At 47.6% G+C, this 17,985-nt stretch overlaps 1 protein-coding gene across 13 annotated transcripts in view; it reads right to left on the minus strand.

Annotated features, from left to right (window-relative positions):
* Positions 1 to 2,257: 2,257 nt before the first annotated feature.
* The window catches only part of VWA3B (von Willebrand factor A domain containing 3B), a 275,643-nt gene continuing 259,915 nt past the window's right edge, over positions 2,258 to 17,985 (minus strand). For 12 of the 13 annotated variants that reach the window (XM_089326031.1, XM_089326030.1, XM_089326028.1 and 9 more), the window contains 2 exons: positions 13,199 to 13,299; positions 2,258 to 3,360 (listed from right to left, as the gene is read on the minus strand). In XM_089326031.1, the coding sequence (XP_089182157.1) occupies positions 3,114 to 3,360; positions 13,199 to 13,299 (348 nt within the window). In that variant the 3' untranslated portion in view covers positions 2,258 to 3,113. The remainder of the gene's footprint in view (positions 3,361 to 13,198; positions 13,300 to 17,985) is intronic. The other variant, XM_089326027.1, reaches the window with a different exon arrangement.

The following is a 17,985-nucleotide window of genomic DNA, read 5'->3' on the forward strand; positions in this document are numbered from 1 at the left end:
AAATGACCCCTGAAAGTATTGTCTTTCTTTTTCTTTTTTAGATTGAGTCCCTTTTATTTATTTATTTTTATTTTTTATTTTATTTTTTGACAGGCAGAGTGGACAGTGAGAGAGAGAGAGAGAGAGAGAGAGAAAGGTCTTCCTTTTGCCGTTGGTTCACCCACCAATGGCCGCCGCGGCTGGCGCGCTGCAGCCGGTGCACTGCGCTGATCCGATGGCAGGAGCCAGGTGTTTTTCCTGGTCTCCCATGGGGTGCAGGGCCCAAGGACTTGGGCCATCCTCCACTGCACTCCCTGGCCACAGCAGAGAGCTGGCCTGGAAGAGGGGCAACCGGGACAGAATCCGGCGCCCCGACCGGGACTAGAACCCGGTGTGCCGGCGCCGCTAGGCGGAGGATTAGCCTAGTGAGCCACGGCGCTGGCCGATTGAGTCCCTTTTATTATGTGCGAATTCATTCAGTAAAGAAAAAAATCAAACACACAAATCACCCGAGAAATGCATCCAGGTGCATATTCAGGGACTGATAAAAATTCACATGCTATAGCCATTACTCTATAAAGTCAATTATTTTCTATATATACTGCCATAGTTGTCATTTCTGGTACTATACTTTGTATAATTTTTAAAATTAATTTCAATTGATTTTTCTCTTCATTATGGATTGTATTTTCTTGCTTCTTTGCATGCCTGGTAATCTTTGGTTGGATGCCAGACATTGTAGATTTTACCTTGTTGCATGGTGGCTGTTTTCATAGCTTATAAATATTCTTGAGCTTTGTTCTGGGACACAGGTATTTGGAAACAGTTTGATCCATCCAGGTCTTGCTTTTAAGCTTTGTTAGGTAGACCAGAAAAACTTTTTGTCTAAGGCTAAGTTTTCTCTACTTGAGGCCGATCCCTTCTGAGTACGTAACCTGATGCCCCTTCAATAATGAAGTTTTCTATTGTGGAGGAAACAGAAATCATCCCAGCCCTGCGTGAGCAGCAGAAGTTGCTCCTCTTTTTGTGTGGTCCTTTCTGCAGCCTTGCGTGCTTTGCTGACAGCCAGGCACTGATCAGTACTGTGCTGAAGACACCAAGGAGCCTCTGGATGGGTCGCCAGAGCGCCCTGCTCTCTGGCACTCCACCCTGTGAGCTCCAGCTGCCTCGGTCTCCTCAGAATCCCGGGACCATCTTCTCACATGCAGAGGGCTCCAGGCTCCGGATGGGTCTTCTCTCCCTCCCCTGTTATGCTATAGCCTGGAAACTGTCTTCAGAAAGTCAAGGGGGCCTTCATGGGACTCACCTCATTTGTTTCTCTATGATCACCTTCCTTTACAGCTTGATGGCCAACACTGTGGAAACGGTTGTTCCATGCATTTGATCAGGTGTTGGGGTTGTTTGGGGGTGGGGATATAAATCTAGTTCCTGTTATTCCATATTGGCTGGAAGTGGAAGCATTCTGTTGTCACTGTGATTTTCCCCATCACCTTGAATGGGGCATCAAACACATCACGCACCATGAGGTAACACCAATACTGGGTCTGTTTGCCCTAGAGTTCTTTATCTCTGCATGTCCCTCCCCCACCCCCAACAGCGATTAGACCAATAAGAAAGTGAGATGAAGGAAGAGAAGGAACATACAGAGGAGGTAGCGTCTGATGGCATCTCGCTGGGGCCTGGCACATCTGTCAGCTCTCAGTTGCTTGTCGTACAATTGAAAGAGTGCCTGCGAGCTTATGCGACTATGGCTGGATGAATGGTTTCCTATGTACTCCAGCACCTCTCCACTATGTCCATTTCAGGCCCTCTGCCTTCTTTCTGGGAGCAAACCTCTGAACTGTGGGGGGGGCAGCATGCCTCCCCACATCCTATGCCTGCCTTGATGTGGATCCCTCCTCATTCCTCAATCCCTTCCTCACTCCATTACTATTGTTAGCCCGATGCTGAGCTGATATCCATTATTCTTTCATATTTTTATAAGTCGATTCCTTCTTTAATTTCTTCACCATAGCCTGGAGACCCCTAGTTTTCAGGAAAGTGGGCTCTACTTTTAACTAGATTGTAGATTTTGAGAGCATCAGAACCCTGCCCTGTCCAATACTTTTCTTATTAATAATCTGTAGTCTATTGTTACCTAGCCTCAGGGTTATTACCAACCAGAAAAAGGGAATATGGGAGAGCTATTTCATTTTGGAAATCAGTGAGCAGAACCAAATCCTTTTCCATGTCATTGCTAAAATGAGTTCTAAGATAACAACAATGAACAATCCAGGAGTTGTGAAAGGTTTCCAATGTAAGAGTTTTTATTCTGTTCCACGCTCAATTAGAGGTACCTACAACAGACTACAGACAAAATAATTAGGGAGGGCTCAATTTAAAAAAATCCAGAAAACAATCAAACAGTGAATGCTCAGTCTTGTAGCTCTGAGACAAGTTACCAGTTGTTAATTCCAGTCCTCTCAAAGGGTGACAAAATACCTACTTCACATGGGGCAACCAATTTAAAACAAGGCTGCAGGCTTGGATCCTGGCCTTGCTGACTTCCACAAACATTTAAAAGCCTATGACAGTAACTTGGCAGGTTAAAACCTCTGGGTGTGGACAGTCTGCCAGAAGACTGAGTGCTGTTCTGTGAGGCCAAGGCCAAACACAAGATACCGAGTGGTCAGGAAAAGCAAGAAGCACAGGCTCCAACAGGTAGGTGAGCCAGGTTGGGGGTGCCGGGGGAGAGGGGCCCGTGCTAGACAGAGGAAGGCACAGGTGGGATGCAGGGCGGCCTTACCTCAGCAGAGGGCCCAGTGTCACCGGGTGAGGTCTTGGGCAGCCCTGCAGGAGCTCTGGCTTTCTTAAACATGGTTGCCTTTAAGGTTTCCCAGTGATGGTCCTCAGCCTTTGCTGCTGTGGGCGCCTCAAGGAGGAAGGGGAGGGGATGCCGGAGGCGGTGGTGCGGCAGCGGTGGTACGGCTGGCTGACGCCTACACCTCTGGCCCAGGGCTTTCTCTGGAGAAGTGGGTTTCAGCATTACTTAAGGGGGTTGGTATTCTTGCTGTGCCGGGCCCTACGCTGGCCTGGAAATTGGGGAATGATCTCACATGCATTATTTTGAAAGAGATCTCAGGGCATGCTGGAGATTACACAGTGTCGTCCCTCCCCCTACCCTGGGCTTGGGGCACGTCTTGGCAGGGGGACTCGTGGGACCTGGTGCCACGGGAAGAGTCGTCCGAGTCTGAAGGTACCATCTCCTGGAGAGGCGGCCTCTTGACGGGTTTCTTTTTCTTCTTTCTAGGGTTCTCCTGTTTTGGCTCTTTCAAAGCTCCAGTGTCAACTTCTTTCAGTGGCCAGAGTGGGAAACTGTAGCTACTTGCTTCTACATCCTCCCTGGAGAGAGAGAGAGAGAGAGAGAGAGAGAGAGAGAGAGAGAGAAGGAGGGAGAGAGGGAGAGAGGGAGAGAGGGATGATTATGCTGGTGTTGACAGCTGCTGTGTCTATAGCAATATCCAAGCCAGCTCCACAGGCATTTTCTCAGCTCTTGGTCCATTGTTTCTCCCGGGGGCCCAATATTCCAGGAGGGGAAATCTTTTTGCACCAAGATAAATTTACTTAATTTGAGGCAGTAGGGAAAGAGTGAGCACAGGAGTGATTTCATCTACTGGTTCACTCCTCAAATACCTGCAGTGGCCAGGACAGGACTAGGTCGAAGCTGAGAACTGGCAACTAAATCCAGGTCTCCTTGTGTGTGGTAGGGACTCAGCTACTTGAGCCATCACCATCGTTTCCCTGGGTCCACACTGACAGGAAGCTGGAGCCAGGAGGCAGAGCCTGGACTCAAACTCAAGTACTATGATATGGGATGCTGGCATCTTAACTGCAAGGCCCAAACACTTGTCCCAAACTGATATTTTATTTTTATTTTTTTAAAGTTTTTTAACTTTTATTTATTTGACAGGTAGAGTTACAGACAGTTGAGAGGGAGAGACAGAGAGAAAGGTCTTCCTTCCATTGGTTCACCCCCAAAATGGCCGCTATGGCTGGAGCTACACCAATCGGAAGCCAGGAGCCAGGTGTTTCTTCCTGGTCTCCCATGCGGGTGCAGGTGCCCAAGCACTTGAACCATCCTCCACTGCCCTCACTCCCGGGCCACAGCAGAGAGCTGGACTGGAAGAGGAGCAACCGGGACTAGAACCCGGGGCCCATATGGGGTTCTGGTGCCGCAGGCAGAGGATTAGCCAAGTGAGCCATGGCGCCGGCCCCCCAAACTTATCTTTTAATTCCACAAGCCTTTTGAAGTACCTTCCTTAAGTTCAGTGATACCAAGTTCCCAGAGACATCATGAAATGACATGCCACTCAGCACCCCTGCTCTGTGAAATCACAAACCTTATCTACCCTACTCTAGTGACTTTTCACAGGTTTTTCTCTTTGTCCCATGTATTAGTTGATTGCAATCTCATCTATGAACTATAACCCCTCAGAAGGAAGAGTAACAAGAATTCAGAGCAGGAAGCAGAAAGTTTTTCCGGTATATACAAAGGAGATGACAAGCCTATCTATGTACCTGTCTGAAGAACACCAGGAAGGAGATCTTGGAAGAACCCAGAAGGAATAAGAGAGACACCCCCCCAACAAGGGGTTGGTATCATAAGTTATGGACCACATGAACAATGGAATCCTAGGCAGGCAATAATGAACAAGAGGTGTCATTGTCATGGAAAGACCCAGATAACATACTAAGTAGGAAAGCAGTTATAAAACAGGATGGATATTACATTCTCAGTTTTGTTTTCAAGGTTGGGAATACATAAGGATGACTGGAAACCATGGCATCAAATGGTTAATGGCTGTGTCTGGGAGATGGATTCTAAGACCAGAACTGTCACTTTCTCCACATTCAAAAAAAGTTTTTGCAACTATCATACATGATAAGGAGAAACAATGACTTTTTATTACAAGAAAAAATAAGGATCAACATAGTATGAACCAGCACTGTGGCATACCAGGTTAAGCTGCTCGTTGGGATGTGGACATCCCATTATCAGAGTGTCTAGTTAAGAGTTCCCGTTCCTCTGCTTCTGATCTAGCTCCCTGCTAATGTGTACCATAGGAAGCAGCAGGAGATGGCCCAAGTACCTGGGCCTCTGCTACCTACACAGGAGACCTGGATGGAGTTACTGGCTCATGGCTTCAGCCTGGGCCAGGGCCAGCCCCAGCCATTGCAGCCATTTGGGGAGTAAACCATTGGAATGTAGCTCGTTCTCCTCTCTCTCTCTCTGTCTCTTAGTCTCTCTGTGGCTCTTTCAAATAAACAAATCTTTAAAAAAACAAGAGGGAAGAACCAATGCAGCAGAGAAAACATTATAGAATGCTATGTACCCAAATATAAATGGTGACCACTTTTGAAATGTGGAACTATGGATGGTCTGTACATTTTTCCACTGGTTTCCAATTTATAAATTATATTAATTATGTCTTACTTTTGGAATAAGAATAAAACAGTATGAGTTGTCATGATCTGAGGAAAGAGCAAGCAGGGGTTTTGATCATGGAAGAGTCTATCAGTGAAGCAGAAGACGCTTGGTCACCATGTTCCACTCTCCAAAATGACCGATGCTGACCAAGGTCAAGATATTTCACCAAGAGGGATGGGGTAGGTATAAAACTGACATGAAGGCTGTTGCCCACTCCTTCCTCCATGCGCCTCACTCTAGTGCTTGGCCCAAACCCACTCTATGGGCAGGGGAAGGGCTGCCATGATTTTGACTTCCAGCCAACAGACTTTCCCCATGAGCTTGCCTGGAAAGGCCCTACTACATGGCTTTCTTTTGCTTAATCTCACACCACAACAATGTTTTTTTTTTTATCTTTTATTTAATGAATATAAATTTCCAAAGTACGACTCATGGGTTACAATGGCTTCCCCCCCCCATACCGTCCCTCCCACCCACAACCCTCCCCTTTCCCACTCCCTCTCCCCTTCCATTCACATCAAGATTCATTTTCGATTATCTTAATATACAGAAGATCAGCTTAGTATACCTTAAGTAAGGATTTCAACAGTTTGCTCCCACACAGAAACATAAAGTGAAAAATAATAGATGATTTTTTTTAAATGATGATGAAATCAGATCAGACCTATTGTCATGTTTAATCCCAGTGAGAGTCAAGTTGGGAATTGATAATTTCTTTTTTTTTTTTTTTTTTACAGAAGATCAGTTTAGTATACATTAAGTAAAGATTTCAATCGTTTGCACCCCCATAGAAACACAAAGTGAAATATACTGTTTGAGTACTCGTTATAGCATTAAGCCTCAGTGTACAGCACATTAAGGACAGAGATCCTACATGAGGAGTAAGTGCACAGTGACTCCTGTTGTTGACTTTACCAATTGACACTCCTGTTTATGGCATCAGTAATCTCCCTGTGCTCCAGTCATGAGTTTCCACAACAATGTTAAGTCACATGCCCTGCTAATCACTTTAGGCTACAGATTTGATTGAATCATGTGATAAGTAGGCCAACAATGTGTGTGTGTTTGGGGGGGTGGGGAGGTAGAGCCGAATACTGTACCTTCATTGACTTTTCAGGAGAGGCTGGTCCTAGTTCTGGCAAGAAACTGCTGGGCACCCCTCTCCAAGCTCTCCCGGGGCCCGAACACCTTTAAGTCATCAAACATCACTAGCTTGCCCAGATTCCTGCTGGTTGTCTGGGGTCTCATGTCTATCTGTCAGCCCAGCTGTCTTAGGACATACAGAACATAAGTACATATGACGTAGGCACCAAAGGGATGTCTGATGAGAACCAGTAGGCTTCTGAGTCTTAACAGTTGAAGAGGCAGAAAAGGAAGAGAGTGGTAAGAAAAGAGAAGAGAAGAGGAGAGGAGAGGAGAGGAGAGGAGAGGAGAGGAGAGGAGAGAAGAGGAGAGGAGAGGAGAGAAGAGGCTGCAGCTGTCCAAATTGCTACCCCTGGCCCTGGAGTTCAGTGAATCATTCTGACCCTTTAGGTCCTCTGTCCCAAGTGCTATGGCAGTGCAGCATGCTTCTGAAAGCAGCCAAGGGCATCTGTCCTTGTGGGTAACACAGGTCACTTGGAGACAGAGTTTATCACTGAACTCCTTATTCTCAGGGCTTTGCTCCAGCAGGAGAAATGGGGCTCCTGAGCTTACCAGAAAGGAGACAGGGTGTGAATGACACACAGAGGCTTAATGATTCCAAATGCACATCTCGCTGGAAGGGAGACATCGTCAGGAATGACCGACCAGGTGAGATTAAGGGAAGTGACCCATGTAATGTCATGTTAGAGGCAGTGCTGAATCTTGAAGCTTCAATCAATGACTAATTTCACTGCTGTTGGAAGACAATGTGAAGCACCCTACGTGGAGCGAGGGAGGAGCGCTAAGTAATGCCGAAGTTTCCATTGGGACGCACTCCTAAATCCAGTAGCTTCATGGCAAGTTACAAAACTGTTCAAAAGGCAGCAGTCTGTGGAACAGGAATTGGAGAACTGACCGTATACACAGAAAAGGCACAGATGAGCCCTGGCAGGGTCTCCCCACTGCAGACTCAAACATGGCCACGTCCCCAAGATCACATAAGGACAATCAGACAGCAAGGGAAGAGTGTTACTTGCCTGCAGGATCTCAGTATTCAGTAACTTCCTTCAGGTACCCTGAGAATTTTCTGGAGCACAGAGAAAATTATTAGTGCTATTTGTCTTTCCTGAGGTCACATTTGAAATGTGATCCCTTTTCAAAAAGAAATCACACTTACTCTAGGGAGCATCTTCTTAAGGAAGATGGAAGTAATTTGCCCAAGCCTGGCTCTGCCAGGACTGATAGGAGGAAGCATTTTAGTTCTGTTGGAGGGATTTCTGGCCAGTCACATGGTCAGTTACATTTCTGGCAGGTATGTCTGCCAGAGCCCCTACCCTGTAGATAGTTGAGGGATACTGGCAGAGGCGCTTCCCTTCACTGAAGAAAACCAAGAGCCAGAGCATCAAACCCACCTCTGCCCTCTTCTGCAGCAGAGAGGGGCCACAGGTCTCCAGTGTGAACAGGACCCCAGAAAAGGCAGCGAGAATGAGCTTGGTCTGTGAGTCACCTTCCCCAGTGAAGACAGGATGCAAAATGGGGGAAGTTGCTCCCGTTCCACTCGCTTCTTGGAGTTATTGAGGCTACACTGGGAAACTACGTGTGTGTTCTCTACATGGCGAAAGTTATAGAGAGGTAAGGGAGTATTTCCACTTGGACAAGATCTCTCTGGTGTCATGGAATGTAGAAGAAAGCTCAGGGTCTACTCAAGGGAAGGGGAGGAGGGGAAGAAGAACAATCATTTCCTTCTGCAGAGACCCACTCTCAGAAGACCCACCACCCAGATGTGGTGTGTCAGCGAATGCAGTGGTCACACTACCTAGCAAAGAGGAAATTGGCACAGCCTCATCCATGTCTAACTGCACACACGGGGATGCCAAAATGCTCTCCTTGAAGACTTAGGCCTTTGGGATTGAGCAATATGGATAATGTAGGTTGCACGGTCTTCAAGAATCATTTAGGGATAAATCTTGAGTTGAAAATGAAAATCTACATCATCTTTGCCACATCAAATCAATGTTGGACCTGCCTTCCTCCTACCCCCAACATAATACTTTCCTTCCCGTTTTTCACTGTGCACCATCCTCAGTTACAAACCAGAGGCTGGATCTGCAGGAAATACATTCAGTTACCCACAGCTGAAGGCTCCCTGGGAGAAAGAAAGACAGGAGAGGCAGAGGATGGAGAGACGGATGCTGAGTATCTTGGTTCACCCAACTGTCTGAGGTCAGGTACTCCTTGTCTGACCACCCCAAATGGATGGTTATAGTGGATTCAAGATTTTACAATTCAATTTAGTCAAATTATATCCTGTTGGAGATGCCATCTTTGGTACATTTCTTTAATAGCCCATGAAAAGCAGTAGGTTTAAAAAAATAGTCTCATCTGCTATAGTGGCATGAAGACTTACTAAAGAGCAACCAAAGGGAGATGGACTATTTATAGAGCAAGAAGAGCGAGCTCCGGATTAAAGGACCTGCCAGAGGGAGCTCTCAACATAGATACAATATAAGACCCATACCTTTATCTCTGTGCTCAGCTCAGAAACAGAGACAGATTAAGCTCTGAAGGCACTGGGTTGAACGTGACCTCTGCTTAGGAGAATTAAACTCAGTTTCTTGCTCCCAGAGAGGGCAGCTAGAGCAAAAGCCAGTGGAAATTACAAGGAGGAGACTAGGGACTGAGTGGATATGTTCGCTCTGTGAAGCCCTAGAAGTGAGAGAGATAATTAGTACCTAAGAGCTTTCAGAAAGGCCAGGGGAAGATGATAAGCCACAAAAGGATTTCATCAATGTAGAAAGAACTGAATTTTAATTCTAAAAGGATGGTTGATAGAGTTGAGTTTAGTGAAAATGGGCAGTATCTTGACATGTCCATTCATATTCTGTTATGTACTATAATTTGGATATCATGTTGTTTGAGCAGAATTTTGAGATGGACAAAATGTGCTATGATATTCAGTGAAATATCATATTCATCAAGAGAGGATTGTAGCGTATGTTTTCTAGCTACACCTAAACAAAGACTCTCTGTGGAGTGGCATGCCCCTCAAGGAGCACCACTGGGCGTGCACTCCCATTTATTTCTTCATTCATTTGTTCTTCAGTATTGATTGAGCCCATCCTGTGAGCTGAATCTGGCAACCGGGATTCAGGAGTAGATAGAACTTGACCCCTATCTTCAAGGACTTGTGCCTCCATGGTCAACTATACCATGGATATGTTTTGGCCCCTACAGATTCATGTACTGGAGTTTTGGTCCTCAGTGTGCTGATTTGAGAAGTGCTGGATCCTTGAAGAGGAGAGGCCCAGTGCTAGGTGATGAGGTCACTGGGAGCACCACCCTCCGAGGGGACCATCAGTGCTGGCCTTGTGGAGTGAACTCTGCTGAGAGGGAGTTGTTATAAATAGTGCAAGACTTTTCCCCATCCTCTGGCTTCCTGTGATTTCTCCCTGTCACACCTACTCCTGAAAGATGCCATCTACTTATGTTGTGTGACCAAGAGGGCCCTCACCAGAGGCTGAACTCATGGGGCCACCTGACCTTGAACTTTCAGTCTCCAAAACTGTGAGATAAATGAACATCTTTATAAAGTACTCAGCTTCACATACTTTGTTATAGCATCTGAAAATGGACCAAGACCAAAGTCCAGTGCAGTGAAATTTCCTTTGATGAAACCTCTACAGGATGCACAGGGATCACCCCACTATGTGGGAATGTTGGGTGCTGGGACATGGCATAGTGGGGAAAAACTTGACTTCTATCTTAAAGTTCCCCAGGTGGCAATGGCAAGGGATGGCATTCCAGGGAGGGAATACTTAGTCTTTGCGTAGTGAAAAGTATAGTACTGGGTGGGGAAAGCTTACAAATATTTTAATGTGATTAGCATGCAGAGGGCACTGGGATTAGGGACAAGCAAGGATAGGAAGGCAGGCCTGGGTCAACCACCAAGAGGCTGATAAGAAAGGAGATAGGGGTGGATCTGAAGGATTGACTTATTTGAGAGGCAGAGAGAAAGAAAGAGAGCAAGTGAGCACTTCCATCCACTGGTTCACTCCCCAAATGTCCACAATGGCCAGGACTGGGCTGGGCTGCAGCCAAGAGCTATGACTGCAGTGCAAGCTGGCATGCAACTACCTGAGCCATCCCTGCTGCCTCCCAGGGTGCACAATGGCAGGAAGCTGGAGTCAGCAACTGGAGCAGGAATGAAACCAGACATTCTGATGTAGGACGAGGGACACAGGTATCTTAACCCACATCTTCTCCACTAGGCCAAACATTAACCTTGGATTTTTAAAGAGAAGGATGGGCAAGAGCAGATTTGCATGTGAGGCAGGTTATGGGGAGTGCCTAGGACTCCAGTGGGACATGGCTGGGGGAACTGAGAGCTCCTGACCTTGAACAGCAGGGTAGGACAGAGCTGAGAAACGTTTGCAAGTTGAGGTCCACCTAACTTGGAGACCAGTGGGGTGTGATGGTGGGTGGAGGACAAGAAGTGAAAATTATGGCAGATTTCTGCTTGGACGACTCTGTGACTGGTCGGGGGAAGGGGAAGTCTGAGATGGGAACAGGTTTGTGGGAAGCTTTGATTTCAGTTCTGGATGTGCTAAATTTGAGATTTTGAAGACTCGGGTGGAAATACCCAGTGAGCTGTTGAAAATATAATCCCAGCCACGTGTGTGAAACACCTGCCTATGCCAGGCACAGCAATGATCACTCTCAACCCTCACACTGCTCTAATCTTGAACTCAAAGATGATAAGGAACCTCCCTAGGGGCATACAACTGAGGTGGGCTGCCTATGAAGCCATGCCTGAGTTTCACAGGGTCCTTTCCACCATGGCCACCTTAGGAGCTCTCCAAAACCCATTGCAGCCCCCCTTCCTGCAGCGTGCATGATGTTGATGTAACAGCACAGAATAGTCTGGGTCTTTTGTGCAGAGTCATGGAAGCAAAGAGTGTGTGCAGAATTGGGCAGGGAGAAAGCCCATGGCACAACTCAAGAGGAGCAGGTTAGGGAAGGAGGGAGGGGCTGGCAGTGTTAAACACAACCGTGAGAGCGAGCACTGTCGGTGTGGGCAGAGCTCATTGGTTCAGTCATGGGGAAGGTCCCGAGTGGGCCCTGCACTAATAGTGCATCCCCTTTTAGGGATGAGTGCAGGAGTACCTCCTTCATCAGTAATCAAATCTGTTAGTGTTCTTTGATTTTCAACGAGGTATTCTTCGGTTTTCAATGCGATTGCTAACCACACACAAACCTGTATTGTGTGAACCTGACTCAATGCCTGTACCCACTCCGTAAGGCAGTACAAAACCTGTAGCCAAGCTCAGACTGTGGAACAGTCAGCACAGACAACTGATGGGCTGTTTCTGTGTTCACATGCTCAGTTAGACTGGCTGGATCAACTTTCGCTCTGATTTCTCAACTAGATTCTCATTTTCAGTTAACAGAAGGTTGACTCCCAAAGACAACCCACAACTTCTAGGTGAAACTGGAGGGTGTTTCCTGGGCCCATTTTCCCAACCCTTGCTCAAAATTCCATCCTCACCTCTTTTTGTATACCCTTGACTCCAAGGTCATGGCTGTATGACTGCAACTCTGATGCCCCTGGTGGACGTGGGTTTCCGCACACTCTTTATGCCTCAGCTCTTTTCTATGACTTGGCTTTAATTCACATTCACATCTCTTAGCAATCCTACTGCCTCAGAGGAAAATTCATTCACCTCACTACAGACCCCGGATGTAACCACCCATTCACTTACCTGAACACAGACAAGCCAGGGATAGCACCTTTCTTCCCAGTCCCAAGAAGGGGGAGGCAGATAGGTTCTTGCTCCCAAATGCAGTTCAATTAGAGGGACCTGAATCCTTAGTTATTTAAAAGAAATACTGTGTTTTTTTTTTTTTTTTTTTTTTTTGAAGTGGAGCAGCCAGGACACGAACCAGTGCCCATATGGGATGCTAGCACTGCAGGCAGAGGCTTACGTTACTATGCCACAACTCTGGCCCCAAAATCACTGCTTTTTTTTTTTTAATTTGACAGGCTAAGAGAGAAGGACAGAGGGAGAAGGAGAGATAGAGAGAACTCCCCAATCTATTGGCTCAGCCCCTACATGCCCACAACAGCTAGGGCTGGACTCGTGGCTGGCTGGGAGTTGGGAACCAAATCTAGGCCTCCCCCATGGGTAGAGACCCAAGTATTTGAGCCATTCCCTGCTACCTTCCAGGGTCTGCATTAGCAGGAAGCTGGAGTCAGAAGCAGGAGCCAGGTTTTGAACCTAGGCACGCTGTTGTGGGTTGCAGTGTCTTAACCATTAGGGCCAAACACCTACTCCTGAATCCCTAGCAGAAGGCCTTGGCTAATTCCTGCACTTTCAACTCAGGACTGAATGCTTATTTGAAGTCTGGAAAATAATGTTAGATGTTAGATCAGAACCAGAAGAAGGAATGAATAGCAGATAAATGTGTGACCTTGAAGGGATAATAATCATAGAACTACATTTTAAGTAAGAAGTTGTCCACCTCTGCTTTTTGCCCCTAGAATTTAGACGTCTTGAATCTCAACCCAGAAACAGATGCTTTAAGGTTCAAAGACATAAATTATTATTTGAGAACACAGTTAGGTATACTCACACATGTGGATCCTCCTGGATCGGAGGCGACTTTATATGAGAGCAAGAGAGAGCGTACTTGTTTTGGCTGATCTTAATAAGTGCACTCCGAGGGCAGAATTCCTGTAATGCCAAAAGAGTTCTCTCAGTTTAAATCAGAAATGTCCACCATTCAAAGACAATATTATTCTAGCTCAACTCATTGTAACAGCGCCTGGTCATTATCCCATTCAGGGTGACACCTGAGAGAGCAGTTTAAATTTAGAGCCTCGCTTGGTAATTACTTGCTGAATAAAAGTCATTACCGAGGCCTGTCATTTCTCCATATTCGGAGTTGACTGCCAAGCTTGTCCACCTAAAATGCACACATGGCCCTTCCCAGGGTCACCTTCCTTTCTATTTCAGCTATCCCTTGCCTTAAGACCTGTAACCATCACCCTTTTGCTAACTATCCTACCTTCAGCCTCATGGGGTCTCCAAGAACTGTTTCCAGTGTCCCCATCCCCCTGGCCATGCCGCTGTGCCTCCAGCCCCTCATCCTCTGCCCCGTGTGTCAATTCCAAGATCCTTCTCTGTCTCTGGGGATTTTCCTTGGGAATCTTGGGCCAGTTGTCTCGTCGCTGCCTGCATTCTGAGGCTTACGTGAGGACATCTCTTCAAATGTCCCTCGGTTTGCTTCTCCCTGGCATAGTATATATCTCATAGCAGTGCCGACTGCCAGCAATACTCCCCCACATTCTGTTCTTCTAGAATGCTTCTTTGCATATACCCAGACAGCTCCAGGAAGCTCCTATTTCTTTTTTTTAAAAGACGTATTTATTTATTTATTTGAAAGTCAGAGTTACACACACACATGGGCGGGGTGGGGGGAGAGGTCTTCCATCCACTGGTTAACTCCCCAATTGGCCGCAATGGCTGGAGCTGTGCCAATCCAATGCCAGGAGCCAGGAGCTTCTTCTGGGTCTCCCACACGGGTGTAGGGGCCCAAGCACTTGGTCCATCTTCTGCTGCTTTCCCAGGCCATAGCAGCTGGATTGGAAGAGGAGCAGCCGAGACTAGAACTGGCGCCTATATGGGATACTGGCACTGCAGGCCAGGGCGTTAACTCGCTGCGCCACAGCACCGGCCCCGAAGCTCCTATTTCTTTAATGGATTTTTCCTGGGTTGATGGGGAGATGCCCCCTTCTCCTCTTGTTCTGTCAGATGGGATATGCTGCTGCTGTGGCCCCAGCATCTCATGATCCTCATTCTTTTCCTTAACCCTCAAATTCATCTCTCATGGCCCTGTCCCTGATGGAAACACCTCATGCTACAGTCAAGAATGTATTGGATATTTTGGGTGGACATTGGCGCAATGGTTAAGATGTTATTTGGGATGTCCACACCCCATTGTGGAGTGCCTGGGTTTTAGTTCTGGCCCTGCTCCTGATTCCAGCTTCCTGGGATGCCCCAGATGATGGCTCAAGTAGTTAGATTCCTGCCACCCACATGGGAGAACTGAACTGAGTTCCTAGTTCTTGGCTTCAGCCTGGCCCAGTCCCAGCTACTACAGGAACTAGTGGACAGGAAATCTGTTTCCTTCCCTCTCTCTACCTCTGTCTCTCTAACTTTCAAATAAATAATAATAAAAATTGTACTAGATATTTTAATTCTTTAGATCAGCAGTTGGCACAGTGATTTAGAACGCAGGCCAGGGAGCCAGGTTGCCTGATTTCCAATGCCTGCTTAACGGCTTGCAGGTGCATGATGTGACCTATCTGCCTCAATTTCCTTATCTGAAAATGGGGACAGCAGTCCCTTCCTCACAGTATCCTGCAGATTCAGTTTCACCCCCTGCAAAGTGCTTGGGCTTGCACCTGCAGCACAGGGTAAGGGCTTTAAAGCCACTGTTCTTTCGCTTTCTGCTTACCAACCTATTCTACTTGCCGGGATGTTTACCAGGCATTTTAAGTGGTCCAACCAGAGTCAGTTTCCATTAGAAATGTCATTCATTCAATAATTTTCAAAAATTATGAAAACTTTCTCTTCATCAGCAGCTGTGCTGGGGTGGGAGGGAGAGGCAAAGATGACTAAGACAGGGTCCTCGTGCCCTTAAAGGTTGAGATTGGTGAGGAAGAGACTTGACATTGGGTGGTGAAGAAGAGTTGAGATTGGTGGGAAAGAAGAGCTGACACTGGTGTGGGAAGAAGAGTTGTGGTCAATGTGGGAAGAGAGCATTAGAGTATGCAGGAGAACCCGCTAGGGCTTAGCAGCGAGCCACACTCAGGGAGAGTCTATAGGGTGACAGGAGTTTCCTATGGAAAGGAGATGGAGAGGTTAGTCCAGAAAGAGGGAAATCCCCGGGGCTTGGAAAGTCCACTGTGCAATGGGATTTTCACTTGGCTGGGAGTCAAGTTCATGGGTCAGGCTAGGACCATGTTGGGGCCACGCTGGAGCCATGCTGGGATTCTCCTTGAGGGTAGCAGGAAGTATGTGTGTGTGCGTGTGTGTGTGTGCATGCATGTTGGTAGGGGGGCACATCAAACAAATGACATCATCAGATATGTAAACTGAAGATTTTTTTCTAAAACTTTCAGAAGAAATTTCTAGAGAAATATGAAATGAAGGACTTCTTAAGCCAAATACCATAGAGGGCAATTCCTAAGGGAGAAGATGTATAAATTTGGCCATTTTAAATTTCTCTGCCAATTTCCGGCGCCGCAGCTCACTAGGCTAATCCTCCGCCTTGCAGCGCCAGCACACCGGGTTCTAGTCCCAGTCGGGGCGCCGGATTCTGTCCCGGTTGCCCCTCTTCCAGGCCAGCTCTCTGCTGTGGCCCGGGAGTGCAGTGGAGGATGGCCCAAGTGCTTGGGCCCTGCACCCCATGGGAGACCAGGAGAAGCACCTGGCTCCTGTCATCAGATCAGTGCGGTGCACCTGCCGCAGCGTGCCGGCCGTGGCGGCCATTGGAGGGTGAACCAACGGCAAAAGGAAGACCTTTCTCTCTGTCTCTCTCTGTCTCTCTCTCACTGTCCACTCTGCCTGTCAAAAAAAATTCTCTGCCAATAAAGATTTTAAATTAAAAGACTGGCAACAGACCAGGAAAAGAATACTGGCATGGCCATCATTGTGTGCAGCAGTTTAAGCTGCCACCTGCGACACCAGCATCCTGCATTAGCATCACTTGGGGTCCTGGCTGCTCTGCTTCTGATCCAGCTTCCTATTAGTGTTCCTGGGATAGCAGCAGAATATGGCCCAAATACTTGGGCTCTAGTACCCACATGGGAGACCCAGATGAGACACAGGCCCTGGCTTTGGCCTGGCTCAGGTCTGGCCATTGTGGCCATTTGGGAAGTGAACCAGCAGATGGGAAAGCTCGCTCTCTCTCTCCTTCAAATAAATAAATGTTTTAAAAAAAATACTGAATAGAGCCGGCGCTGCGGCTCACTAGGCTAATCCTCCGCCTTGCAGCGCCAGCACACCGGGTTCTAGTCCCGGTCGAGGTGTCGGATTCTGTCCCAGTTGCCTCTCTTCCAGGCCAGCTCTCTGCTGTGGCCAGGGAGTGCAGTGGAGGATGGCCCAAGTGCTTGAGCCCTGCACCCCATGGGAGACCAGGATAAGTACCTGGCTCCTGCCATCGGATCAGCACGGTGCGCCGGCAGCAGCGCGCTGGCCACGGCAGCCATTGGAGGGTGAACCAACGGCAAAAAGGAAGACCTTTCTCTCTGTCTCTCTCTCACACTGTCCACTCTGCCTGTCAAAAAATTTAAAAAAAATACTGACTATATATTACCAAGAATTACCATTCAGGAGGCACACAGGACCTTCCCCGATGCATAAAAAGACAGTGGTCCAATAGAAAACATAGGCTCTTGACAACCATCTATCCAATGAATGAATCAGTTTTGAGGTGACAGAGTTCATCACTGGCCATGGGGAGCGGTGAAGGAGGAAGATTCAGGGCTGAATCTACCGCAGTGACATCATCACTGCTGTTGTCTCACCCCCATCAGATGTACAGCTCTCTCATGTACACACAGAGTTTTCAAAAAGTGCATGGAAAATGCTGCCCATGGGCTTCAGATTTTTTTAATGAAAAACCATGCATAGATTTAAAAATTTTATAGCAAAATCATTTTTAATTCCTATTTCCCCGCAAACTTTGTGAAACACCCTTGTATTTTCTTTAATCCTCCCGGTTACCTAGCAAGATAGATGGAGGGTGTGATATAAAAAATACCCATTTCATATGTGATGAAACTGAGGCTCAGAGAAGTGAAGCAGCCTGCCCAGTAAAAAGGGCAGAGTGAACAACGAAGGAATCCAGATACAGATCTCCTTCAGTGTGAAGCCCCCATTCTTTCCACTGTGCTCCACTCATGCTTCTGTCGCTCCCAATTCCCCACCGCCTCCAGCCATTGGAGGTGTTCCCTAAGCAGGCATGAGTTGGAGAACCTGCTGGGGGCATCCCCAGTAGAGGGAACACAAGAGGAGGCATGGGGGAGGAGGGGCTATCACAGACTCCGACCCTGTGGCTGAGCTGGAGGGAGCACTCTAGGAGGAGTCAGAAATGCAGGCTTGGAGCTCCACCCGGGGTGGCACCGAGAATCAATCGTCCAGAGATGGAGGCTCCCCGGGGAGACAGACCATGAGGAGGCAGAGGAGGACCGGGTTGGGAGGGGGCCTGGAGACCCCCACAGCTGCAGGGCCTGCAGTTGAGCGCAAAGCAGGAGCAGTCTGAGGAGGAGGGACACAGGGTTCAGAGAGTGTCCCGCTGTCAGAAGCAACCAGAGCTGGCCACAGGAGCCACGAAGGCCGCCCAGTACAGGG

Source organism: Oryctolagus cuniculus, chromosome 2, assembly GCF_051225735.1.
Source record: "Oryctolagus cuniculus isolate XC-2025 breed Fujian yellow rabbit chromosome 2, ASM5122573v1, whole genome shotgun sequence".
In the NCBI taxonomy this organism is placed as follows: domain Eukaryota; kingdom Metazoa; phylum Chordata; class Mammalia; order Lagomorpha; family Leporidae; genus Oryctolagus; species Oryctolagus cuniculus.